At 50.1% G+C, this 27,801-nt stretch overlaps 1 protein-coding gene across 2 annotated transcripts in view; it reads left to right on the forward strand.

The window, feature by feature from the left end:
* The window catches only part of CACNB4 (calcium voltage-gated channel auxiliary subunit beta 4), a gene marked incomplete at its 5' end in the record, with an annotated part of 92,859 nt that overhangs the window by 43,331 nt on the left and 21,727 nt on the right, over positions 1–27,801 (forward strand). For both annotated transcript variants that reach the window (XM_084264768.1, XM_084264769.1), the window contains 3 exons: positions 21,526–21,645; positions 21,993–22,115; positions 25,639–25,769. In XM_084264768.1, coding sequence (XP_084120894.1) covers positions 21,526–21,645; positions 21,993–22,115; positions 25,639–25,769 — 374 coding nt within the window. The remainder of the gene's footprint in view (positions 1–21,525; positions 21,646–21,992; positions 22,116–25,638; positions 25,770–27,801) is intronic.

Here is a 27,801-nt window from a genome sequence, read left to right on the forward strand (position 1 = left end):
CAGCAGGCTGTGATGGTCGGTGCTCATCCTGCCTCACCTTGCTGTTGAGCCAAGCTTGATTCAGCAAAGGTTTGTAGAGGGTTGGAGTGCAACTAGGCTGCTAGCACGAGCATGATCTGCCCCACCAAGTGTGCCTTAAACACTGGTGCTGTCCTGCTTCCAGCTGCTTGCTGTTGTACATTCTGTGTGTTGATGAGGAGAAAACTCTGTGCCTGGGCTCTCTTTTAGGGGTTAAAGTGTCAGCTGCCCTGTCAAGTCTGGACTGGGACCCATGTATGGAGGGTCAGACCCTCTCCTATGGTATTCCAGCTCAGCCTTTTGGAACTGGGACACAGCACATGCAGAAAAGAGTTTCTATCCCTGAGAAAAAGGCATCTCAATCCCTGGTTCCGTGTCTGAATCCCAGAGTGAGCTGGATACACGTGCACGTTAGGGGTGGATCTGGGCCAGTGCAGGCTCCCATCTCATGGGAGCTCTTTAAGCAAAATCACCTTACTGATATGCAGTTGTTATCAAAGTGTGCTTGCTGAAGGGTGTGTTTAGAAAAGAAAAATGGGAAAAATTGTTTCTGTTTGTTTTCAAGGTTTCTGACAAGATACAAGAAGTAGCTTCATCCCCAGTGTAGTGCCTGTTCTCGTTGAGATGTTCTCAAGACCTTGTTGCACAACATGAAACAGGAATACTGGGACTTGACACGTTTTGTGGATCTTGTATTAGAGAAGGAATAAGATATTGGCAGATGGAAGATCAGATAAATGAATTACATTTTGCCTCCCTAGCTTTTCACAGGCTAATTTCAGTTACCTGTTATTTTTGTACTTACTCTCCTGAGGAGTAGAGTGGTAGGAAGTGTTTTAATGCATTGTTGAGTAGCTGTTGTGTTACACCCTAGAAGGGATTCATTTTGGGAAGGCATTATGTAATCTTTGTCTTTAATAGATTAGGTCTACTCTGTGCAAACACCCAGTGTGAGTGGGAGTGCAGGAGAGGGGAAGAGTCACAGGAGGGAATATTTCCTCTGGTACGTGGAGAATTCACAGGCTGGTGGTGGAGACATAGAAATGGTTTTGCTGGGCTGAGTTAAGGACTTGACTTTGGCTTGAGAGTTGCTCCTGAATGTCATTTCTGGTGCTGATGCTGCCACTAGATTGATCTGTGTTTACCTGTTAGCATGTTTGAGAACCTTGTTAAGGGGACATGGGCAGCCTCTGCTCAGTGTCTGTGGGGACAGGACACGGGGCGATGGGCTCAAGTTGGAGCACAGGGAGTTCCCCCCCAATCTGGGGAAGAACTTCTTCCCAGTGAGGGTGAGGGAGCCCTGGGACAGGCTGCCCAGGGGGTGTGGAGTCTCCTTGTCTGGAGAGATTCCAGCCCCGTCTGGACACCGCCCTGTGTGCCCTGTCCTAGGGACCTTGCTTGGGCAGGGGGTTGGACCCCATGGGCTCTGGAGGGCCCTTCCAACCCCTGTGACTCTGTGATATCCTCAGGTCTTTGACTGCAGCATGCCAGGTGTGTCCCTGACCAATTTTAATGTTGCAGCCCTGATATCAAAGGCATGATTGTGACAGTCATTTAAATATATAACGTGCTCAGTGCTGAAATCTGCTTCTAGGATGTTTGGGTGTAACACACAGAGCAGTCATACCTTCATGGACCTTTTGCTGTCTGCAGAAGGAAGCTTCTGCTTGTAAGATTCCTCACTTGCTTCTCTGCATGCCTGTGATCTCTTCTAGGGGGACGATACATTCAGAAGGTAACTTTTGCACAGGTTTTGTGTCTTCCTTCGTAAGAAAGAACTTAATGTATGAAAGATAAGAGATCTCTGTGGCACCAGAATTGAATATTTTACATTCCTCCACAAAAAATTAATAAAGCTACACTATCTTCCTTCTGGATGGGCCAAACTCTTGCAGGCACAGAAATCCCAGGCTGTGTCCTCAGAATAACAGCAGCAAGAAGGATGTAAATAAGTAAAAACACCCCAGGGTTGTTTTGCTGAAAACTGAGCTGTGAAGAGGTATGTCCAATGTCATTACAGCCTGTTCTTCAGGCTGGTTTTGCTAAACATTTCCCAATCTATCTGGCCTAAATAGAAATTATACATGTCCATTAACTCTGGAATCTGGGGCCAGAACTGAAATGAGGGGTAAACCGAATGAGACCCTGGGTTTCAGTGGAGCTTAGACTAATGTATTTCAGGGAAGTGCTGCCCAAAAGTCCTGGATTCCTGCTTATTTTTTTTTCCCAGCCATTAAATAATTCCTCCCCTTGGTTGTATTGCCTCTTAGCACAACTGCAGTTGCTGCATTACTTACAAAGAGAGAGGAGGGGAAGAAAAAGCTCCTTCCCTGCAGCTGGAAGAATAACCAGCTTTCCCCCATCGAACCTTTTCAGGAAGGAAATCAGCAAAGTGGTTTCCCAAGTGGCTGCCTGCCTGGCTGGGAACACGCTGCAGCCTCTGGAGATTTTAGAGGCATTTAGTGGGGGTTGGTGGGTTTTTTTGCTTTCATTTTCTTGTGCTCCTGTTCTCCTGCAGCAAGGCCCTGTCTGCCTTTGCCCTGAATCGCAGTGGTGGTGGTGACACGGCTGCGAGAGGCTATCTCCATAGCCGGAGATGAGCTATGGCTGCCAGGAGGAATAAGCCAGGAGGAATAAGCCAGATCCTGCTCTTTCCCAGCTTTCTCTCTTTGAGCAGCTGCTGTATCGTTCCCTCCCATCAGCTTGGAGGGAGCTGGCCAGGCTCTTAACGAGCAGCACCCCACGGGTCACTGCTTGGGGGTGATGGAGAGGAAGAGGAGTGACTCCTCCCTATGCTGAGGTTCAGCACTTCTTTTCCTCTCTCGCTGACTTGGTATCTCTTACAAATCTGGTACTTCATTCATATTCCAGTAGTGTGGCTTGCACAGCTCTTTCCCAGCTCTTGAGACCGACATAGGAGCTGCAGCATAGAGAGGTACAGAAAGGGCTGTGTTAGAGCAGTGGGACCGCAGCTCGGGAGCGACACAGATACACATGTCAGCAAGGAACAGCTTGAATCCTGCCTGAGGTGACAGTGTGCTTGCTCTGCAGTTCTGGGCCCACAATATGCCCCAAAAAGATGTGCAGTGGAGTAGGAACTTAACAGGAGCCCAGGACTTGCAGGGCCTGTTTGAGGAGAGGAGGTGTGTGAATGACACTCAAGGCAGAGAGGAGAGAGTCTGGGATTTTGTACTTTTCACTTTGCTGTGCATTGCTGGTACAACCAGGTAAAAATCCCCCTCTGGGAGATGGCTTGGAGGAGAAGGGTCATGTAAATCCTGGAATCCGTTCTATGATTCTAAATGCTGGTGGGATGGGAGCCAGTGTGTGTACCTCACGCGGAGCTGCTCAGTTCCTCCGCACTCATGTGAAAGCACAGCTGGCCCTGGCTGCGGTGCCCGCACTGGGACGGAGCTGGCATGCTGCCTCCTCCCTGGCCTTGTCTCAGGAAGCCTTGCCTGTGTTGCTGTGGGTGCTTCTGGAAGGCTGAGGCAGAGCTGGGGCCTACGTGGCCTCTGCCAGCCCCAGTTGCCCTGGCAGCCTCCTTCTATGCGGAGTGCTGTGTGCTGGCTCTTGGGCAGGGAGGACAGGCTGTGCTCCCTGGGGGGCTCATTGGTTCTGCGGCTGGGCGGGTTGGAAGAGGTTGCTGGAGTGCAGCATGAGCCCCCCCCCCCCCCCCCCCCCCCCCTCCTCCTCTTCCTCCACGCTGCTTGCTGTCTCTGCAGCCTTCCCACCTGCTGCCAAGCCGGGTGGAGAGATGCTGGGCACAGGGAGAAGCGCTGGTTTAACAACAGAGTACAGCGATGCTGTGCCCTCTGCGTGGAGCTGATGGCACACAGGGGAGTGTACAAAACGGACTGGGGGAGAGCTCTTTAGTAATTGAATCCTCCTGCAGGTTTTGTGCTGCAGAAAGTGGGATATACTCAGCAGCCACTGCAGCTGAACACAGACCTGATCCCAGAGGAGCGTTCAACCCTGTAGCTTCCAGGGATTGAGCTTCTGGCATGGAAAAGTCTCTGCAAATGCACATAAAGAATGCAATCCAAAACATTTAGTGATTAGTGCTAAAATGTGCTGAAGAAAACATAAGTTTAATACAAGCCTTTCCTTTCTGCCAGCAGCACAGGGCACCTGGGCTTGCAGTGAATTGTGCTGGAGCACAGAGGTCTCTTGTTGATCTGTCTCTTGCAGGGGCTGCCATGAATTCATTAGTACCAATATAAGCTACACCTGAGTGTGTGTCCATCCCCAGACCTCTTATGTTACAGGAGGTAAATGTGGGCATTGTCCATGTATCATGTTCAATCAACGTCATGTTATCATGACATTGAAATATTTCATTGCAACAGCTGCAGTGTAAGTTGAGGGTTTGTCTGTCCAGCACGAGCAGTTTGTCTGTGGAAGAATTGAGCCCTGGGGGCATCACTTTGTTTAGCCCAGGGCACAAAGGGAATTTGGGAAGTTCCTAAAGTTCAGCTGACTGGCTTTTCATTAACATCCTTCCTCTCATCCCTCTCTTTGAGGGTGCAAGGAAAGGTTTTCATTCTGACTTTAGGGAGACACGTACCTATCCATCAGGAGCTGGGTCAAAGTAATATCAACATAAGGGCAGTGGTGAGGAAGTATCCCTCTTCCATCTTCCAGACTTTAGCTCCTTACTTGGCATTTTCATAATCTGATTGATGATCTTTGAAGGTTTTTCTTTTTTCTGCTGGGTATTTTTCTGTACCTTTGACCAGGCTTTGACTTCACTGGAGTATTGTGTCTGTCCCCTGCCTTTTTGGTTACATTTCAGTGCAGATTTACAGGGTGCTTGCAGAATCCTTGACAGCAGTGACATTTGTCTAGAGCAGATGTACCTCTGCTAGAATATCCCAAAAGAATGGCAAAAGAAAAGGTTTAAATCTTGTCAGGTTTGGACAGACTCCAGTCCTGACAAGACTTTTTCTTCTTTCAGCAAAGAACGACATCCAGGTGCTTCAAGTTGTGCTGTTTGGTGTCTCTGTGTTATTGATGCCTGCCAGAATTTTGATAGAGAAGGAGCTTTTTTGCATGGAATGAGATCTGCAGCATCTTCCTCTGTTACTGCCTTTGCCAAATCAAAGAGGTTGTGGGTATGATAGTGATTCCTAAAGGATTTTTTTTCTTGCTTGGAATGGTTATTGGATGCTATTAAGAGGGAATATTAAGCTATTGTTTCTCCTAAGCCATTTAATTAAAGGAGCCTTTTTGAGGTAATACTAGAGGCAGTTATTAAAAAAAAAAAGGATTTTATCTTTGAGCTTCTAATTTTCAACTATTTTAAATTGACTGTCAAATACTGGTGTAGTGTGTAAAATTGGAACAGTTTGTCACAAGCCCGTGGTAGTCATAAGGATTGGTGAAAATATGTTCAGCCCATGCTGTGTAGTGAAACAATAATTCCAGAGCCTGGACTTGAGATGTAGAGGAAGGTTGAGTGTTCCCTCATCCTGGATTTGTGTTTCTATGTGGCACAAGTTAGTACCTTCCTATTTATGCCAACAGTAGGTATGTGGAGAGATTATTTAGCCAGTAGCATCCCCAAATTTTTTTAAGTCTTTGATATTGGTTTGTTCCCTTTTTTAATCCCCCCAAAATAAACAGCTTGGAGTTTTTTGTGCCTGTTTTGGTGGTCCTTCTTAGGAACCACCCGCAGACACCTGATAATAACAGGTACCTCTCCAAACACCAGTGTCCTCACCAGTTTTCCACCAGTCTCAGAGCTGCAGGCATAGGTCAGAGTTGCTGTAGTTGAGCCCCTCTCAGCCCTGTCACTGGGCAGCCCCATCCAGGCAGTGGGCAGCGAGGTACAGACTGTAATAACCCCGAGGTCCTGGAGCATCCTTGGAGTCCTGGATTGATTGCAGCAATTAAGTTCCATAAAGTGCCGCTCAAATGTTACCTCAGGAGGTGATTGCAAGATGCCCTTTCACTTGTATTTTGCTCTCAGCGTGTACAGTGTTTAGATTGCAAGGTTTGGGGGGTAGGAGTTGCTATTTACAGGTCCCTGGTACTTGGAAAATTAGGGCTTTTTCTTACTAGGATATTTCTAGCAGTATAGAACAGCTTGTTGGGAGTTCAGCAGTTGGGGGAGTTCAGAATTTGGTCCTTGCTGCAAGAAAAAGAGCAAGAGAGCATGGCAGCTGAAAGATCATAGATCACAGGGGTTGTAAGGGACATTGAGAGGTCATCAGGTCCAACCCCCTGCCCAAGCAGGGTCCCTAGGACAGGGCACACGGGGCGGTGTCCAGACAGGGCTGGAATCTCTCCAGAGAAGGAGACTCCACACCCCCTGGGCAGCCTGTCCCAGGGCTCCCTCACCCTCACTGGCAAGAAGTTCTTCCCCACATTGGGGGGGAACTCCCTGGGCTCCAACTTGAGCCCATTGCCCCTTGTCCTGTCCCCACAGACACTGAGCAGAGGCTGCCCATGTCCCCCTGTGTCCCACCCTTCAGCTCTTGATCCCCAGTGATCAGATCCTCTCTCAGGCTGCTTCTCTCCAGGCTGAACAGCCCCAGCTCACTCAGCCTCTCCTCACAGGGGAGATGCTCCAGGCCTTTCAGCATCTCTGTCCCTCCTCTGGACTCTCTCCAGGAGATCCCTGGCTGTTTGATCCCAGGGAGCCCAGACCTGGACACAACACTGCAGGTGGGGCCTGGCCAGGGCAGAGCAGAGGGGGAGGATCCCCTCCTGTGACCTGCTGCCCACACTCCTCCTGATGCCCCCAGGATCCCATTGTCTCTCTCAGCCCCAGGGCACCCTGCTGGCTCATGGGCACCCTGTCACCCAGCAGGACCCCCAGGCCCTCCCCCACAGAGCTCCTCTCCAGCAGGTCCTCCCCAGCCTGTCCTGATACGAATGGTTATCCCTTCCCAGGTGCCAGACTCTCCACTTTCTTTTGTTGAACCTCATCTGGTTTCTCCCTGCCCAGCTCTCCAGCCCGTGGAGGTCTCGCTGACTGGCAGTGCAGTGTTCCTGTGGGTCAGCCACCTGAAAACATGATGCTACCCTGCAAAAAAAAAAGGGAGGTAAAAGAGTGGAAACCATAAAATGAACAAAGAAGTAACATGCTCTGTTTGTAAGCCTCATGTATTAGTGTTGAAAGCTGTTTCTAAGCCTCTGAGTTTGGAAGCTTTTGGAAGGAAGAAGCTAATTAAACCCACACTACAACACAACATCCTAAACCTCAGCCCAAACCCTATCAGTTGTTTGGCTTAAATTAAGCAGCGTGAAATCCGCTTCGACAATGCCACACCAGCATGTCACAGTTCTTTCCCATTCACTGCCCAGTGTGACTATTTCAAACAAAGTAATTTTCCTATAATTAGGTTGAAGATGTTAAGTCTGTTTGGGGTTCCTGTGGCCTGGTGAGACCCTTAGTGAAGCCCATGAGAGGGGAGCAGAAGCGAAGTGGATGGGATGACTTCAGAGAAAGTCATTGCTGCCTAAATATAACATGTCACAGCAGAGAGCTGCGGTCCTCTGCGTTGTAAGTGGAGTTTGGCTGCCCACCAGGTTTCTTCAGTGAAGGCTTACAGTGCTCAAGCTATTTGGAATTTGACTTCTGTGAGATGGTGGCTTGGTACAGAGCTGGAATGCATGGTACAGAATCACAGGGGTTGTAAGGGACCTTGAGAGGTCAGCAGGTCCAACCCCCTGCCCAAGCAGGGTCCCTAGGACAGGGCACACAGGGCGGTGTCCAGACGGGGCTGGAATCTCTCCAGAGAAGGAGACTCCACACCCCCTGGGCAGCCTGTCCCAGGGCTCCCTCACCCTCACTGGCAAGAAGTTCTTCCCCACATTGGTGGGGAACTCCCTGTGCTCCAACTTGAGCCCATGGCCCCTTGTCCTGTCCCCACAGACACTGAGCAGAGGCTGCCCATGTCCCCCTGTGTCCCACCCTTCAGCTCTTGATCCCCATTGATCAGATCCCCTCTCAGGCTGCTTCTCTCCAGGCTGAACAGCCCCAGCTCCCTCAGCCTCTCCTCCCAGGGGAGATGCTCCAGGCCCTTCAGCATCTCTGTCCCTCCTCTGGACTCTCTCCAGGAGATCCCTGGCTGTTTGATCCCAGGGAGCCCAGCACTGGCCACAACACTCCAGGTGGGGCCTGAGCAGGGCAGAGCAGAGGGGGAGGATCCCCTCCTGTCACCTGCTGCCCACACTCCTCCTGATGCCCCAGGATCCCATTGTCTCTCTCAGCCTCCAGGGCACACTGCTGGCTCATGGGCACCCTGTCACCCACCAGGACCCCCAGGTCCTTCTCCACAGAGCTCCTCTCCAGCAGGTCATCCCCAGCCTGTACTGATACAAGCGGTTCCCTACAGACCTGATGGGCAGATGGCAAAGCCAACCCCTCAGCTGCTGGAGCACCCCGGCTGCCTGTGTGCTTTTACCACATCAGCTGTGGGTCACATTGTGAGACAGCTCAGTGTGTTCTGAGCCACTTCTGCCTAAAAAAAAAATCAAAATGAAATATTCAGGGTTATTTTGGTGGTATAAAACCTGATGGTGTGGGAAGTGGTGACACCACGCTCGAAGGAAATTGGGACACTGTAATCATAAAAATCCTTAAAGTGTATGTTCTTTAATTGAACTGTTTGAATTAGGAAGTGCATGCAGTGAAAACAGACAGGTGGTTAGGATCTTCTTGGCAATGAGGTCTCGAGGAAAATTCCACTTCTTTCCTCACATTTATAGTGCTTGGAAGGGCCACAAAAATGATGTAAGGGCTGGAGCACTCACTTCCAGGGAGCAGTGTGGAGTGTTGGATAGTTTTTGTTCACTTAAGTGATCAAGAAGGACATGGAGGTCCTGGAGCGAGTGCAGAGAAGGGCAACCAGGCTGGGGAAGGGGCTGGAGGGCAAATCCTCTGAGGAGCAGCTGAGGGATCTGGGGGTGTTGAGCCTGGAGAAGAGGAGGCTGAGGGGAGCCCTTCTCCCCACCTCCCCTGCCCTGCCAGGAGGGTGCAGAGAGGTGGGCGATGGTCTCTGCAGCCAGGGGCCAGGAGCTGGGACAAGGGGCAATGGGCTCAAGCTGCCCCAGGGCAGGGTCAGCTCAGCTGGGAGGGCAAAGTTCTTCCCTGGCAGAGTTGTGGGGCTGTGGCACAGGCTGCCCAGGGAGGGGGCTGAGTCCCCAGCCCTGGGGGTGTTTAACAGAGGGGAGATGAGGTGCTCAGGGATCTGGGTCAGCACAGGACAGGGACGGTTGGACTCCATGAGCTTAAAGGGCTTTTCCAACCTTGTGATTCTCTGATTCTGTAATTCTGTGTGAAACCTAAATTCTGAGAGATAATTAATTCCCTTGTCTGTAGAAGCAAGTCTTCTAGATTAAAATCTGCTGCCCTTGCTTTGTGCCACTAACTGAATGAAACTTGGGAAAAGTTGGGCAAAGGTTTCTCCATGTATGAACCTCACACAGGACAGGCTCGGGACTGTTGCATGGACTTACTCTGGTGTTCTGCACAGTTTAAGTTTCATCCAGAGCAAGGTAGGTAAGGTGGAGGGGAAAAGAAAGGAAGAGATTTGGGGATGGAGAGACAGAATTGCAACCGTGAGGTCGGGTTGGTGAATTTCAGAGAACTGAGAGAGATTGCTGAGGGATGCTTCAGGGGGGAAAGGTGGTGAGCCCGCTTGGGAGTCATCTGCAGGAGGTAGTAGCTTGATGGGAAGTACCCCACGTACCTGCTACTGTAGCTAGACTGTTGGGCTTTCTAATCCTCCTGCTTGGCAGATGTCAGCTGGATAATAGCTGTGTTGCTTTAAAAACGCTCCCCAGGGCTGGCACAAGCGGGAAGTGTCTTGTCCCATTGCCTGTAGACATCCCATTGCCTGCGTCCCTCCTTCAAGTCCTGCTGGTGACTTCTGTGTACTGGGGGCTTAGGGAAACAACTTAGAAACCCCCCACATGATTTCAGGGCTTCCTGGCTGTAGGATTTGTGCTGTGTGTCTGAGGAAGCGTTGTGGTAGACCACATATGGTAAACACAGATGCTCCTGTAGTTGGCAGCGTGATTAAGTTTAGTTTGGGGGCAATATTTGCCTTTTTTCTTCTTCTTCTTCCCCCCTAAGACTCACAGAACATTCTTGACTTCCCTGTGTGCTGCCAGGGCCAGGCACACAGCATCATCTATCCAGAACAGCTCGTTAAGGGCACCAGGTGCAACTTTATTACCTGGTGCCACGTTATCAAGTGTCATAAAACCCAGTCGGAGCAGCTTCCCCGGATCACTCGATGCCTTCAAGAGCCACAGCCATTAGAAAAAGCAAAGCAGCATCTCTGTGCTGGTTGGTGCCTTTTATCACTGAAAACCCCCCACCTTTCTTCTCTCCTGCATATTCTGAATAGCTTGCATGGAAAAGAGGGACCAGCTGCAGAGACTGAAGCGGCGTTCAGACTAGAGGTGTTCAGCTGTTGGTTCAATCACCCTTCTAAATACAAGCAGTGGGAAGGAAACACAAGAGCATTCCCAGACAGGGTTTTTGCTCTTTTATAGGTGAACAAAAAAGCAGAGCTTGGAAGGTTTGTGGGTTGTTCAGATTTTGTGGTTCAGGCGTGTTTTTTGGGTAAAACAGTCTGAACCTGTAGCCATCTACCACACCTTTCATTGGCTCGGGGACTGCAGGGTAAGTGCTTTAGGTGCTGTGGTGTGCGTGAAGATCTGAATTGAAACTTGCTCCTGGAGGGGGAGAAAAATGTCTACCCCAAAAATAAAAGCTATGAATATGGAGGGAGAGGTAGAAAAAGAACAAGCAGATACTCCTGTTGTTGCCCAGTTCTACTGTGATGCTGTAGGCAAGCACGCTGCAGGCTCTGCCGGCCTCCCATCAGGAATATTTCAGGTTGGAGATGCCCTGGAGTGGTTAAACCTCAGATAACCAGTGGCTGGGGCAGGAGGGACTCACACCAGGACTTGCTGGTGAACCTGGGAAGGGTGCTGGGACACAGCTCCAGGGTCTCGTGCTCCGGGTTGCAGGGCTGTAGGGTACATGGGGCAGTAGTTGGGGGCACCTGATGTGCTGGGCTGGATGTAGACATGTGCTTAGTGGCTTTGGATGGGGCCAGGTTGGCTGGGGCCCTGGGCAACCTTGTGTAGCTCCAGGCCTGGAGGTTGGTGTCCCTGCCTGTGGCAGGGGGTTGGAGCTCTGTGATCCTTGGGGTCCCTTCCAACCCAGACCTGTCTGGAATTCTATGACTGGCTGAGCAACAGGCCAAAATGCCAACTGTCCTTGGGAAGTACCAGAGGTACCCTCCACTGTTTTACAGAGCTGTTGCCACCAGAGGTGAGAGGTGTGGAGCAGTTTCACTAGTGTCACACTGCACTTAGTACTGATACTGATGTGTAAGTGCATTTTATGGTCAAGAATGGATGAGCTAGTGAAAGAAACTGTCCATCTTTGCACTTCAGGTGGTTTGTACTGTCCTTTTTGTCACTATAACATCTCAGCTTTGTCTTCCCCAAGTAGCACTTGAGGTTCTGACAAGGCAAAATGACATCTGTTATAATATTTTTACTTTATAAATAAATATTTTATGTTATAATATTTAAATCTTTATAATATTATAATTTACAGTTGTTTATAACAGAAAAAGTTACGTCTGTCAAAATGCAAACAGGAGAAGTTTAGAACAAGTTAAGCTGTTCAGTGATAGTCTCTTGGGCTTACTTTTCAGTCTACATCGATCTTTCAACTGTAGAACTCTTCCATGTGTAGACTTGGTGACATACACCAGGCAAAGCCTTGTATGTCTTGGGTGTTCATTTGAGCATTACAGGAATAGCTGATGTATTTTGGCAGTTAATTGTACATATTACCAGTGCTTCTTATAAACCACATTTCTTAGATGTAAAAACACAATCTGTGCTGAACTGCAGGCAGCTTGAGAACGGAGATGTGACTACAGGATGATAAATTCCTGGACAAAAAGATCATGGAAAGAAGTGTTAGAACAGTTGCCCTATTTTCTAATGATGAGTATTCACAAAGAAAGAGGTTTCCAAATGGCTGAGACACCTAATGAGTTGTCTTAAATAAATTTACCCAACATAGAGAAGGAAATAATTGCTGAGCATTTAAGTCTGAAAAGGCAAAATGGTTCTGCAGCTGGCTTGTGTGGTTTTGGTTACTCAGCAAGAAAAGGATTTGGTTGGGAGCTGAACCTTGTCCTGTTTGCACTTTGAGTGGCACATTCTCATAGTCTCTTTGCTGTGAGTGTATAAAGGTCCTAACCAAACGCTTTCCTGCAGCGCTGCTGGACCTTGTTATTCAGCATTGTAACAGCTGTAACCCATCCTGTAATTCTAGGGGAATAGTAATCAATCCAGAGGATATTAAAAGCAAAATAGGTGCAAAATCCCTGCACCTTTACCTGTGGGAATAACCCCTTTGGTTTCATCAGTGCACAGGGTGTCTCCTCCAGCCTTTTGCTCCCACAGAACCCCACTCCAGCCCTGAGGACAGAACCTCTCTGGGGTATTTTACTCCAGTTCCTCTTCTAGTGCACACAGATTTTCCTGGCCCCGGCTTTGATTGCAGCACAGTAATGTTTTCATGCCAAATTGATAGATACCCACTGGTTTGTGCTGGCCTCTTACATTGCCTGCCCTCTGTGCTGAGACCAGGTGGGCACCAACTGTGGCCAACAGTCGTGGCCACTTACTTAAAATGTGAGGGTTTTTTAAAGTCCACAAGTTTTGGTTCCTGCTTTTGAGGTAAAAATAAGTTAGTACTTCTACTCAGCACAGCCTGTCACAGTTGTAACCTCTGAGTTAAAGCTACGTTAAACCTAACCTCTGAGTTAAACCTACGTTTTCCAGTGGTGAGAACAATTACAGATACTCTGACTAGCTTGTGTAGGGACTCATCCTGTGCCAGGGGACTTGCACAGTGCACATGGACCAGGAGGAGAGGTGGTTTATGTTGGGTCTTGCAGAGAGCTGCACCCAAAATGAATAGTTCTTGTGTTGTAAGAAACTCCACCACATCACTTCTTGCAGGCACGTGGCACAGGGCAGCATATGGCCCAGCAGCCAGCACTCTGCCTGCTTCTTCTTCTGCTGTGTCAAGAGCTTTGTCAGCTCTGTGGGGACTTGTTAAGGAGGTGATGCACACTGACCTCGATTCTCAGGGCAAGCTGCGGAGGATGCTCAGTCCCTACTGAGGTTAAGGTTCCAGTTCCTGGTGAATACATCTTGTGTGAAAGGGGGATAGAGGGCTGGCTAATGTAACCTTCCTGCTGATGAAATCAGTCTTCCTCTTACAGGTAGCTACTTAGGTGTTAGCTACTTCAACTGTTAGCCTGTGAGGAGACCTCAGCCCCACCTAGGGCCAGAGCTGTGATCTGGAGTTAAACAGGCATTAGGGACAGCTGCTCCAGCTTGCACAAGGTGTTTGTGGCCCTGAGCTGAGCTTTGGCCTCCTCTTCTGGCCTGGAGTAGCATGCTGGGGTCAGCGTGGTCTGCACCAGGGTTTTGAGATCTCAGCTTTCTGGTTGAGGGGATGAACTCTTTGGATTTTACCTACCTGGCAGGAAGAAGGCTTCCTGCTCGCTGTTGTACAGTACTCACAGACATAACTTGCTACTGTGAGACATGCTGAGTGCAGCTTGGGCAAAAGCAGCGCTGGTTTAGAATGGGCTCTTCCCTCTTTTGCTGCTCAGGGAAGCAGTCATCATGCCTGGTGTGGGTTGGAATAGGGTCTGGCTTGAGAATGAGGGTCACTTTGCTGGTTTTCTCTGTTTCAGCCTAAGACTAAGTGTCTTGGGAAGTTAAATATGTGGCAGCAGCCTCTTTGGGTATCAGCATTGCTGTGAGTGACAACCAGGAGGCCTGCCAGCCCCTTCCAGGGGCACGGTGTTTCATGGCAGGTCTCTGGTCTTGGCAGCCAGAGGAACCACAAGCACTAAAGTGCTCTGTTAATCATGTCTGGCTCTTCAGTGGGAAGAAGTGCTTTCTGATTCTTGCAAAGCAAGCATCCTAAGAAACCCTCAGGCCCTGTGCTAGTATGTGTTTAATGCAGCCAAAGTGACCAGCAGTAGCCAGTCTCTCCATGATTCTGTGTCTTAGTTGAGAAGTGAAATTCCAGCGTCTCTGCATGCACGTTCAGTGTCTCCTAGCAGCGCTGGAACAACAGCTCTCATCCTAAATGTGGTGCTTCCCTGCTTTAGTGGGAATTAGAGCTGGGGAGAGATCCCTGAGTTAGTGTCCAGCTTGATGTGAGGACATTTGAATGAGCTGGGTATTGAAGGACGTGTTTTGCCCCTAGAAGTCTCCTTTTGGTGCTCTGATTCCTGACAGCATGGCTAGTTAAAAACCCAGCAACAAATCCAATGCAGAGAGGCTGCACTGCCTTCCTCCTCTGGGGTACGTGGGGGGCTGCAGTTCCACCTGTGCCGTGCTGGTTCTGCTGGTGGCCACGTACTGATGGGCAAGAAACTGCACCCCAAGATGAGTTCCCTGTCTGTCTGTCTGTCTGTAAATGCTGGTGTTTTCTTTGCTGATCGTTGCTGAAGTCACAGGCTTCCTGGGCAGCAGGGTGTCTGGGCATTAGCCCTCAGTGGGGGTTTTGCCAGACCCAGTGGAGGGTCTGGCATATAGGGAAGAACAACCCCAGGTACCAGCAGAGGCTGGGGACTGGGCTGTTGGGGGGCAGCGTAGGCAAGAGGGACCTGGGGGTACTGGGGGGCAGCAGGATGACCATGACCATCCTGGGGTGTGTTAGAAGAGGGGGATGGTTAGTAGGTCAAGAGAGGTCCTTCTTTCCCCTTGCTCTGTCCTGGTGAGACCCCACCTGGAATATTTGGTCCAGTTCTGGGCCCCTCAGCTCCAGAAGGACACAGAACTCCTGGAAAGAGCCCAGCACAGGGACACCGAGGTGATGGAGGGAGTGGAACCCCTTCCTTCTGAGGAGAGGCTGAGGGAGCTGAGGCTCTTCAGCCTGGAGAAGAGGAGCCTGAGGGGTGACCTTATTCACGTAGATAGATATGTACAGGGTGAGAGTCAGGGGGCTGGAGCCAGGCTCTGCTCAGGGGTGGCAGCGACAGGACAAGGGCAGCGGGTGCAGCTGGAGCAGAGGAGGTTCCATGGGAATGTCAGGAGGAACTTTGTGAGGGTGAGGGAGCCCTGGGACAGGCTGCCCAGAGAGGCTGGGGAGTCTCCTTCTCTGGAGACATTCAAACCTGCCTGTGTAATTTAGTCTGGGTGACCCTGCTCTGGCAGGGGGTTGGACTAGATGATCTCCAGAGGTCCCTTCCAACTCCCCACACTCTGTGATCTGCAGGACCTTTGTGTACTGTCTCTTGCAGGAGGTGAAACTGCCTTGGGCATCTGAAAACCTGTGGGGAAGCCTGAAGGTACAAAGTGGGATCCCTGTTGCAGGGAGGAACTAAGAGGAGGCACAGTGGGACAGACAGACAGGGCTGTGGACAGGATGGGAGGGGGTTGATCTTTTTCCCTCTGGATTATTTCATGCTGTCCCTACCTCTGATATTACTCAAACTCCAGCAAACCATCCAAAGTCATTGGCTGCCTTGAGGTGTGCTACCAGTCCTGATACTTGGCTGTTTTAAAGTGAGCTCCTTGTCATCACAGAGACATTCTCCACCTTCTCAGCCAGCAGCTGAGTGTGTGTATGAACACAGAGAGCAGGGCTTTCCTCTTCAGCAGCACTCAGGCTTCACTGAGCATCCTGGTTGCCCTGCTGGGCAGAGCGATGCACTCAGAATGCCCATAGCTACTCCTCCTGCACAAGAGCTCCTGCAATTAGGCAGTGCTGCCCTATTGTCTTGCTTAATGGGTAAGGCAGAAGCTTTTTCTCTGAGCAGAGCATGTTTTCAGAAATGCTTTCTGGGCTGGGCTGGACTCTGCAGCACCCTAAATCTTTTCAAAAGAGGCTGCATGTCATCTGGCTTATTGGAGCTCCTAATGGATCGGTGCTTTAATTGCACAAGCTGTATGACAGACCATTACAAGTTATGGCTGGCTAGAGAGCGATTCAGAGCTGAGTATTTATGGCAGTTGGGGGGAAAAAAATTATTTGCTACCTCACTGAAGCCTTTATTTATTTATTCCCCCCCCCCTCTTTTCTGAAACCATAACAGCTAAAGGTTCATACTTTCTTCTGCTCTTCTCTTCAGCAGGCAGGAAGGCTGGACCTGGCTGGCTGTTTGTGGTGTCCAGGAGGATGCTTGGGAACTTGTCCTGCCTAAACAGGCTGGGGCATAGAAAAACCATGTTTGCTAGGAATATTTTGTTACCCTTTCTGGTCATCCAGCCACCTCAGGATGTATCTTTCAGCAATCTCAAGTGTAAGACCAGTGAGTGAGCCACAGGGACTGATAATTTCCAGTTATTTTGTAGTTGCTGAGTAAATGGGCCCACTGTTCTTTCTGCTTCTGCCCTTTTCCCCTAGCATTTCTTGGATTGCTCCAAACCCTAATGTTTTTATCGAGGCTGAATTACACTAATTGATAAGAGAGGCAAGTGAATGAGTGAGAAAAGAAATAATTAATTGCAAGAAAAAATGAATTCACAGAAGCCCAAAGTAAAAAGGCTGTGAAATATGAAACGAGTCTGTCATTGCCTTGAACAATGTAATTATCTTGTGAAGCCTGTTTCCTTCAGATTGTCACATCTACTGTGCACTTGAACTCACTGTGTATGCTCCAACTTCACAAAGTCCCTGTGTCTCCCAGGGGGTCGTGAGGTTGAGGTTGGGTAACAGTGTGATAATTGGTCCTTGAATACTATGAGCAAATGTGGAACTGTGGACATGTGGGATAAACCCCAAATTACCAGCTGTAAGCAGTATGAAAATTAATTAGAGGCTCTTTTTTGATACAGTTTTGGTGTACAGAAGAAGATGGGGAATGTCGTCTTTACCTCTTTCTTCTCCTCTCACTCCCTGAAGAGCACTAACATCATTGTGTGGTCGGTCAGGCAGTCAGGTTTGCTTTCCCAGCTACAAGAAGAGCATCACACCATTTAGTCTCAGCACATCTCTTGCAGTTAAAACAAATCACAGAATCACAGGGGTGGGAAGGGACCCCCAGAGCCCCTGGGGTCCAACCCCCTGCCCAAGCAGGGTCCCTAGGACAGGGCACACAGGGCACACCAGGCAGGTGTGTCAGTCCAGAACTTCACTGGACTTGGTGCTGTACAGGCACGAGTGGTCATGCTGGCTGGCTGCACAGTATTCTGTATCACACAACACCACTGTCAATATTCTGATCTTTGAGCAAAAACTTTAAACAGAACTAAAGATTAAATACAAGTAGTGATCCTTTGTCTGTGCAGAGTTTTAGAAAGTAGTCACAAGCTGGATGTATGGGGATAAGAAGGATTGTCTTTAACTGAAGGACTGCTGGTGTCACAGTTCCCAGAAGCATTAATCAGATTCCCAGTCCCATTTTGTGAGTAGACTTTGCTGCTGCCAGAAGTCCAGTGGAACTACAAATGGGTCTTGGCTGGTGAACACAGAGTGCAGGAATGGTAGACACTGGTAGGGCAAGGGGGATGGATTAAAGATAAAGGCGGGCAGGTTTAGATGAGATATTAGGGGGAAGTTCTTTGCAGAGAGAGTGGTGAGGGGCTGGAAGGGGCTGCCCAGAGAGGGGGTGGGTGCCCCATCCCTGGGGGTGTTCAAGGCCAGGTTGGCTGGGGCCCTGGGCAACCTTGTGTAGCTCCAGGCCTGGAGGTTGGTGTCCCTGCCTGTGGCAGGGGGTTGGAGCTCTGTGACCCTTGGGGTCCCTTCCAGCCCAGACCAGTCTGGGATTCTATGAAATGGAGGGTGGTGGTAGGAGAACCACAAGATGATGGGGTAAACGTGCATCCCTGACAGCGCTGCACAGACCTCTGCAGTGTGGGGCAGCAATGGAGCTTGGACAAGGAAACCTTAATCGTACTTGATCTTCTGCTCTGACCGATGGTGGAGGCTTGGCCCGTGCTCCCAGCACGGCGTGCCAGCGTTCAGTGCTCTCCTGGGACTGCTTTTCCTGCCCATCTCGCTGCTATTTACAGAATCACTCCTTGTTTTCAGCCTGGTGCTGCAGCTCAGCATCACATGAGTCACAGGCCCGGGGCTGCATCTTTCAGATAAGCCCCTGGCTGTTTGGCATCACTTGCAAGAGAGGGGATCATGCGGCTGCGCGTGTACCAATCCCTATCGGCTGGCGTGCAGGCAGTCATCAGCATTGAAGAGCAGCCTGGGGTAGCCTTGCAGTATCAGCTGCTTTGGGTAAGACAACTTTGTTCTGACAGCATTAAATAGGTCAGTGCTCAAACTCATCCCACTGAAAGCCAGTGTGGGAAGCGGAGCATCCAGCATAGGTATGTATTGCTGTGAAACTGCCTTACAGACCTACATGGAATCCTATCCAGAGGGCTGGAATAAATATATAGATAGGAGCCTGTATGCTTTTTGTTCCCTATTTCCCCATACAGACGATTTCTGCAATCCACCTACATGCACAGTGCTGGTACCTGTCCCATTGGTGATGTGTGCTGTGCCTTGTTCTCATGCACCTCTCAGTGCACAGAAAATCAGGGGGGAAATGGCACAGTCAGAGAGCATGTGGGTGAGGGACTCTGTCACCTGCTCTCCATGACAGCAGTAGTGGCTCTGTCTCGGGCACCAGGCATGCCAGGATGTGTTGGGTTCCTCTTGCAGTGTATGATACCAGATAGGACTAAAATCTTGGAAAGAAGCCCTTTTCTCCTGCAGTATATTACTTGTATTTATTATTACTGCTTCTGATTTATCTTTGGAGAGTGCAGTTACTTCTCCTTCCTTTCTGCTGCTATTGAAGCTGTGTTGTCTGTAAGCAAATATGTGATGATGGGCAGTTTGAAAGGTTGGCTGGGGCCCTGGGCAGCCTTGTGTAGCTCCAGGCCTGGAGGTTGGTGTCCCTGCCTGTGGCAGGGGGTTGGAGCTCTGTGATCCTTGGGGTCCCTCCCAACCCAGACCAGTCTGTGATTCGCTCTGTGTCCTTGGGGTGTTTAGTGGATGATGAACAATCAGCCATTCTTCTCTACCACAACGTGGGTCTGTCTTTCTAACTCCTAGTCTCTTGGGGTTTTTCCTTATCACTTGGAGCACCGTGGGCTGTGGGGTGGAGGGCAATCTGTAATTTTAGGACTATAATACTTGGCCACATAAGTTCTCTCTCCAGCTGATTGTCTTCCCCTTCAGTTGAACAGAGGTGTAGGCTGGAACAGTGGACTAGGCTGTCCTGCCACCCGGTTCACCTAGGTGTGATGAGTTGGCATGCCCTGCGCTCTGGCTTTTGGTTGGGGAAGAAGTGCTCTTACACCTCTTGTTGGCAGTGCATTTGGTAGCTGAAGTTTCAAGCTTGCCCCCAGGATGGGGGAAGAAGAGTAACCATCGGGCAGGGAGCAGCTGGAGAGGTGTCTGTGGAGCATCCCCAGCCAAGTGCTGCGGCTGCTGAGCTCCCAGGTCTCTGCTACATCCCGGAGGCAGCAGAAGGAAGAGCAGCATGTCGAGCTAGGAAAAGCTGTGCTGCTGCCAGCAGCTAGTGCTGGTTCTAAGCCTGTCGATGTTAGACCTGTTCCAGCTCAGGACCCCAGACTCTTGGGTCTCTGCAGACCCCTGGATGCTGAAGCACGCTGCCCTTTCCAGCTCACCCCAGTGAGGGACCTTCCTGGTCTGTTAAAGTCATGGCTGTGTGCTAGCTGTGCTCTTGGCACAGAGGGAAGGTGCCCTCCCCCGTGACAGTACCATGTGTATGGCCAAGTGCTGAGGATGTAGCAAGAAGAGAGCATATGCTCCTCAGTGGTTCCTTGCCAGCAGCCTTCTAATGGATGTGTGTTCACATCAATATTTAAGAATGGAGAGTAAGAATATTGACTGCTGTGGTAAATTACATAGAATATGTGTCCCTGTGCTGCAGGATGTAAATCAGCTCAAGGGGGGGAAAGAGAGAAAGACCTAATGCTGTAGAACAGCTCTTTTGGAACAAGTACAGAGTTACAGATTCTGGAGCTCTGCAGATACAAATATATAGGTATATATGTCTTCAATTTGTTGCTAGAAATGTGATGACTTGGAAATCACATCACGCTGGTTATATGATACAGCACAGCAGACACAGTCCAGCACATCGCTCCCTTCCCAAGTTTAACAGCAGAAACAGTGTCTCTGTGGTGCCCAGCCCTGGGACTGCAGTGCAAACGAGGTGCAGTCTTCATGCTGAGCTGTGCCTCCTGACTTTGCCAGCAGCCCTTTGCAGCCCAGCGATGCAGAACCCGCAGCCACGCAGGGCATCGGGCTGGCAGGGGTGACCCCAGCCCCCCTCTGAGCAGGGAGCAGCCCAGCACCCCAAACACAAACAGGTTCAGTGCTGTCCTGAGCAGAACGGGTCGTGTGAGGCTGCAGGCTGGGCTTAGCAAAGGCCAAGCTCACCAGGCAGGTGGATTAATTGATGGGTAAAAGTTCCATTTGCCTGGGACATGTTTCCCATTCGTCATTTACCTTGAGTGGAAAGCTAGACCTTGACTTCAGGATTTGGAGATCTTTGTAGGAGTTTCCTCCTGTGGTGAGAATTTACTTGCCCTGGTCACACCTCCATCAGTGGGGCTCCTGGAACTTGTCTTGCTGGGCTACTGGGCCAAGTGTGTGTTTGAGGTTTGGGAGGGGGTTGGTGATTCCAGATTGATCCTGAGTGAACATTCCCTTCCCTTCCCTGCTTTGCAGGATGAAACCCCTGTCTGTCAGTTGGCTCCCTGCAAACCTAGAGACCATCAGTGTAGGGTGCTGCAGTCAGGATGCTCTATAAAAACAAGAGAGGAGCCAGTTTAGATGTTGCCAGGCATCCTGAATAATGTCCCAGGCAAACAGTCCCAGTTGTGGTGATACCTTTGCCCGTCCCTTGCGGGCTGTTGCATTCTCCTCCTGCTTGTATGTGCTGGTTTCATTTCATATCCTTGCATAGCTTCTGGGTTGCCCTGCTGAGTAGCTTTCAATAATGGGACTTCTGCTCCTTTTTTCCTCTCTGGAGGCACAGAACAAAGCTTTACATGAGTGGCAGCCACAGCAGGGAGGGGAGACCTTACACAATGGTCCTGCACTTACAGGGAGGGATGATTCTAACCAAGCTCTGTAATACCTTAATTATCTTTGATTTGACCTAGCCCTTGATAGTCTTGAATCTAAGGTTGTCAAACAGGATTTAAATGGTACAAAGACTTCTGGGCAGTGCCCACGGTGGAGACTTATCTCACTGTATTGGTAAGAAAGCAGAGAGAGAGAAGTTTTTCTTGGGATTGTTGTCTTTGGCTTGGGGCACCCGATCCACAAACCCACATTCTTTCCCTGCTAAATCCTGCACGGTTTTTGTGCTGGCAACAGTATGGAAAAGCCACTCAGGGAAATCAAGAGACAAGTATGTACAGAGTACTTTTATGAACCTGACTGGGGAGAGGGGGGGTGTCTGTCTGCTGATGTGTGTGTTCTTAGTGTCATGTGTTTCATCCCAGGGCTCAGCAGATTCGTACACAAGCAGACCGTCAGACTCTGATGTCTCTCTGGAAGAAGACAGGGAAGCAATCCGCCAGGAGAGGGAACAGCAAGCAGCTATCCAGCTTGAAAGGGCAAAGGTCTGTTCTTTTCAGCTTGAATACCTGAGTTGTGTGGCATGTATCACTCACTTAGTGTTGAAACTCATGCTGTGGGGTTGTAACAGTGATGCTGTCTAATGAAATAGCTTGGCCATTGAGTGAAGTCATCTGCAGACAAGATGTTGGGGGAATACAGTATAAATGTTAAAATGAGGATCTTCCCTAGTGAAATAAACTCTGCTGGCTAACTCTGCTGAAATTATTAGGTCTGAATTTTGAACTGTTTGGCTAATGACCTCTGCTAGGCTTTTGGTAGTTTGATACAGCAAATCAGTTCTGCATTCAGAAGAGTTTCTGCTGTTTGTGATGTGTGTTTCTATTTGTAGTCCAAACCAGTAGCATTTGCCGTTAAGACTAACGTGAGTTACTGTGGAGCTCTGGATGAAGATGTTCCTGTCCCAAGCACTGCCATCTCTTTCGATGCCAAGGACTTCCTACACATCAAAGAGGTAAAACCAAGGGGAAAAAGGGAATTTTTTACATTTTTACTACTATTTCAGCAGTCAGGGTTGAGCCATACCAGACTAAAGAGAGAGCCAAGAGCTGGGTGGAGGCAGGAGAGCACAGTGCATCCTTTGGGTTACTGACACTGTGGTGGTACTTCAGCCTTTATAGAGTTCCAGCACCCTAGGGTGATGATCTTGCCCTTTTTAAATGCTTGATGTGACCAATGGTTGTTGGATTTTCATGTGTCAGGAAGGAAATACCACCTTGCTGTATATTAAATACCTTTCAACATGGTAGATTGAGATTGTTTCCATCAAATGGAGCTTGAGATGGATGAGAGATTGCAGAATAGAAAGCAGCTCTATTGATGAGAAAGTGGAGTAGCACCAGCCTACACCAGGACTTCCTAAAGCACCAGGTGGGCTTGTACAGGGGGAGGTGAGGCTTAGGGTCATACAGCAGAACAAGAACAAGGGAAAGCAAATGGGAATAAATGGGCCCTGAGTATGGCTTTGGTGGAGAAAAAGGTGTTTCATTGCATGTTGGGCATAATTTCTGCAATTTTATCATCTGAAGTGCATCCTCCAAATTTCCATAACCCCCTGTTGTTTGGTGGATTTGAACATGGGCTTGTGGCTTCCAAAAGCCTTTTTTCATCTCTGCACTCTGGGTTTATTTTAGGGTGCTCAGCCCTCATTTATTTGCCTCTCTCTTTTGAAATGTGTCTGTCATCGCTTCAGAGCTGAGATCTCCCTTAGGCTGAGCACATTTAGGAGGAAAACACCTGCTTCCCCACCTCTGGAGCCAGAGATTGGTGGTACAGTGAGGTGGGGGTCCCTTGAAATGTTGTTCTCCCTGAGGAGGACCCAGGAGAGGCAGTTGATTCCCTTGTTCCATTCCTCTCCATTTGCTGCAAGCAGGTGGAAGTTGGAATTGGATTTTTTTGTTGGGGTTTTTTTTGTGTGTTACTTTCTATGTCATGTTTGTGTGGAACAAACCCCTGCTGAGGAAGGGGAGCTCTGAATCTGCCCAGCCCTGCATGCAGAATCAGGTGCCCCCTCCTCACTCCCTAAGAATGGGTTCTCTGTAGCACTGCACCCGACCCCCCTTGATGTACCCCACTTCCTATCCCTGCCTCTCCTCAGGAGAGGGTCCTTACCCAGCACTTGGAGCTGGGTGCAGGCAGCTGCATCTGCTACAGCACTGGGATCACTTTCTCAGCCACCTTCCCTGATGTTTTCCATCCTCACCAGGAATGTGCCCTACCTGGTGTACTACCACCTGTGTAGTACACACTGTCCTGTGTAACCATGGGGGTAACTGTGCAGAGAAACAGGAGGGGAATCAGCTTGTTAAAGGGCAGAGACTGGCAGGACAAGGGGCTGGAGTGAAGCTGGAGGAGGGAAGGGTTAGAGGAGATCTTAGGGGGAAGTTCTTTGCAGAGAGAGTGGTGAGGGGGCTGGAAGGGGCTGCCCAGAGAGGGGGTGGGTGCCCCATCCCTGGGGGTGTTCAAGGCCAGGTTGGCTGGGGCCCTGGGCAACCTTGTGTAGCTCCAGGCCTGGAGGTTGGTGTCCCTGCCTGTGGCAGGGGGTTGGAGCTCTGGGACCCTTGGGGTCCCTCCTAACCCAGACCAGTCTGGGATTCTATGATCTGAAAGGCTGGGATTGTGCTGTCACTAAGCCATCAGGCTTGCCAGTATTTGGGCTTTGCTAGGGGGTCAGCCTGGTGTCTTTGCTAACGCTGAAGCCTTCAGCTTGCCCAGAGCTGTGGCTGTAACTCAGTAGGATTCTGGGAATGGTTCCCATGCTGGAGTCTGTGGCTGCATGGAAAGAGGCTTTGCACAGTTTGTTTTTCAGTGATCTGTCAGGCTTGCTTGGACTAGAACAAGCCTGGTCCCAGATCTTAGAATAACACTGAACTAGGTAAGAAGTAAGGTCAGGCTGCTGACAGGATGAAACAGCAGCAGCAACTGATGAGTTGCTATATTGAGAACGTGTCCTGTATGTCTCATCCCTCTCCTACAAGACTATACATTATGTGCTTGCTTAAAAGATGAAGTGGCAACAATTACTGACAATGCAGAGGAAATCACAGGCATGGCAACCAATGGGGATGAACTGGAGTCCTCCCACGTGCTGGATGCAGAGAGTAACATATGGGAGGTAATGACCTCATGCAAATAGCCCCTCGTTCCTCGCAGCGGCGTTAGATCTAGAGGCATCACTCAGGGGTCTCTGACCTGCTAATGGAGGAGAGGTCCCCATCTTCAAGCTGTATATTTAGAACCAAAATAGGCTGGGGAATGCTCACAGGCCTCGGGTTTTACAGTGCTTTACATCCATTGATTGATTTGGCTGCCTTGCCACAGATCCTGAAGGCTGTGTTGGCTTTACAGAACATAAATAGCTCTGTCAGCTTCAGCAGAAGCAAAATATTTATAAGCTTTGCTTCCTGACATTGTCTGCAGCAGGGGCATAGCAGCATGAGGGATAGCTGCTTGGCAGGTTGAAATGATCAAGTAAAGGAACCTGTTGCACAAATGGCAGCTATAGAAGGAGGACAGGTTTGCTAGAGGAGGGTGCAAGCATTGCACTTCCTTTAGCTTTTAATATTTGAGTGCAGTATGGGCAATAAAAAGGCTAATTTGTTGTTCAGAGGCCCTGTGTGTTTCAGAGACTTCACTTAGGTGCTGTGGTAGCTTTCACAACTAGGACACAGCATTCCTGTGCTTCCAAATCCAGAGCCAAGAGAATCAATGGTTTTTAAGAGGAGGCTTCTGTGATAACTTCTTCCTTGAGCCATGCAAACAGAATTGATACACTTGTGCTGGTTTTAATCACTCCAGGGTCTGTTGTGAAAAGTAATGTTTGGTTTGAAGCCTGAAGTACCTGATGGAGTGTAGCAGAGTGTGAGGTTTTAAAGGTGTTAGAATCCCAGACTGGTCTGGGTTGGAAGGGACCCCAGGGGTCACAGAGCTCCAACCCCCTGCCACAGGCAGGGACACCAACCTCCAGGCCTGGAGCTACACAAGGTTGCCCAGGGCCCCAGCCAACCTGGCCTGGAACACCCCCAGGGATGGGGCACCCACCCCCTCTCTGGGCAGCCCCTTCCAGCCCCTCACCACTCTCTCTGGTGGTGTTTTGTGTTTGACTGCTTTACCTGGCTGCTGTGAGGTAGTTCAGTGGCCTCAGTTCACCAGGCTTGGTTTGGCTCATCAAATGACCGTCACAATCAGCATCTTAGTTGGGGACATGAGAGGAGAAGTCCGAGTAGGACGTGTTGGGGCAGTCCAGAGGTGAGGCAGGGCTGCCACACATAAGGCTGCTTTCCACTCTGGCCATGAAGACACCAACCCCCCAGATACTACAGAGCACCTTCCAACTCAGCTTAAAATCACACCAGCTGCCCAGCACCCGGGCTTCAGGGTGAGTCTGGTGTGGAGTCAAGGACTGTGGATGACAGAAGAAAGGCAGCTTTGGCCGTGGCAGCTTTTGGGGGGAAGCCAATGACCTTTCTGTCTTGCAGAAATACAACAACGACTGGTGGATAGGCAGGCTGGTGAAGGAGGGCTGCGAGATCGGCTTCATTCCGAGCCCGCTCCGCCTGGAGAACATCCGCATCCAGCAGGAGCAGAAGAGAGGCCGTTTCCATGGAGGGTGAGGATGCTGGAACCTTCTAAAATCATTTCAAATCCTTTCTGACCCTGGGCAATATCTTCAAAGGTCACCTGATTCTTTCTTTATTGCAGTTGGAGGAGTGTTTGGTTTGGGATTCCAGATGAAAAGCTGTATTTGCAGAGAGTGGTTGTGTTGGGTATTGGCCATGAGAAGTAAGAGAGCAATGTGCCTTCCTGACTTTTGGAAAGCTCAAAACCTGCTGATTTCTCCCCCAGCTGTTATGTTCCTCAGGTTGTGAGGGGTTTTTTCCCTCTCCCTTCTTTTCCCTCTCCCTTCTTTTCCCTCTCCCTTCTTTTCCCTCTCCCTTCTTTTCCCTCTCCCTTCTTTTCCCTCTCCCTTCTTTTCCCTCTCCCTTCTTTTCCCTCTCCCTTCTTTTCCCTCTCCCTTCTTTTCCCTCTCCCTTCTTTTCCCTCTCCCTTCTTTTCCCTCTCCCTTCTTTTCCCTCTCCCTTCTTTTCCCTCTCCCTTCTTTTCCCTCTCCCTTCTTTTCCCTCTCCCTTCTTTTCCCTCTCCCTTCTTTTCCCTCTCCCTTCTTTTCCCTCTCCCTTCTTTTCCCTCTCCCTTCTTTTCCCTCTCCCTTCTTTTCCCTCTCCCTTCTTTTCCCTCTCCCTTCTTTTCCCTCTCCCTTCTTTTCCCTCTCCCTTCTTTTCCCTCTCCCTTCTTTTCCCTCTCCCTTCTTTTCCCTCTCCCTTCTTTTCCCTCTCCCTTCTTTTCCCTCTCCCTTCTTTTCCCTCTCCCTTCTTTTCCCTCTCCCTTCTTTTCCCTCTCCCTGTACCTTAAGATTCCCCTAAAAGCTGTGATACTGAGGCACCCTGGGATGGAGAGGAATTGCAGTTTTGTCTCAGTAAGGCAGTGACAAGTCCAGCATTAAAGAGGGTTTCTGGAGTCCAGTATGTTTGCAAAGGATTTGCCAAGTCCAGGACTGAACAGTCCCTGCTCTGGAGAGCACATGGGAACAGAGCAAGGGTGAATTCCCACCTGGGACTGGCATCCTCTCTTGGGTCAGTCTCTGTGGGAGGAGAAGTACCAGCCACTGGGCTAGAGACCTGGGTGGTTCTGTGGGGATGTGTCATGTGCAGTAATCAGGTTGCTGAAGCAGTCCTCTGCTTTCCTTCCCTCCTCACATCCAGCTGCCTGTGCACTGAGCTGAGTTAGAGAGCTGGTTCTCCTGAACCTCTTCCCCCTCCCCAAACCAGTTTCCTTTCCCAGTGTGCTGCAGGTTTGCTGCAGGAGCAGCTGTGCTGGGTGCATGGCAGAGGGAGAGAGAGGGCAGGAGCAGGGCAGAGCAGCCTGCCTCCAAGGGAATGGGGACAAAGGAGCTACCTAAACCGCTCATGCTACACACTGAGAACTACTTAAACCACGGTGAAGATCTCCTGAGAGAGCCAGCAGGATGGAGGAGTGCTGGCTGGGGGTCTCATGCAGAGGTTGAGCAGATTCCTGTGACTCTGCTTCCCAGGCTGTGGGCAGATCACAGCACAGAGCTTTGCTCTGTCTGTCCTGGAACCTGCTCTCCCCTGGCAGCCTGCACACAGCTCTTCCCAGCGTGGAGGTCTGCTTACACTTTGGTTTGCCCATGTCTCTGCCTGGCCTTCTACACAGAATCACATTGGATCACAGAGCTGTAGGGGTTGGAAGGTTCCTCCAGAGCCCATGGGGTCCAACCCCCTGCCCAGGCAGGGTCCCTAGGACAGGGCACACAGGGCGGTGTCCAGACGGGGCTGGAATCTCTCCAGAGAAGGAGACTCCACACCCCCTGGGCAGCCTGGCCCAGGGCTCCCTCACCCTCACTGGCAAGAAGTTCTTCCCCACATTGGGGGGGAACTCCCTGTGCTCCAACTTGAGCCCATCACCCCTTGTCCTGTCCCCACAGACCCTGAGCAGAGGCTCTGACCACAGCTTCCTTCTGCAGGACTGTGGGTGATGACTCTCCTTTCAGAGCTGCTGCCTAAAGCCTCCCTCCTTCCCATCTCTGGGTGCTTGGTGTTAACAGGGCTCTTTCTGATCCCATA

The sequence above is a fragment of the Gallinula chloropus genome (genome assembly GCF_964237585.1).
Source record: "Gallinula chloropus genome assembly, chromosome: 5".
NCBI classification, from domain to species: domain Eukaryota; kingdom Metazoa; phylum Chordata; class Aves; order Gruiformes; family Rallidae; genus Gallinula; species Gallinula chloropus.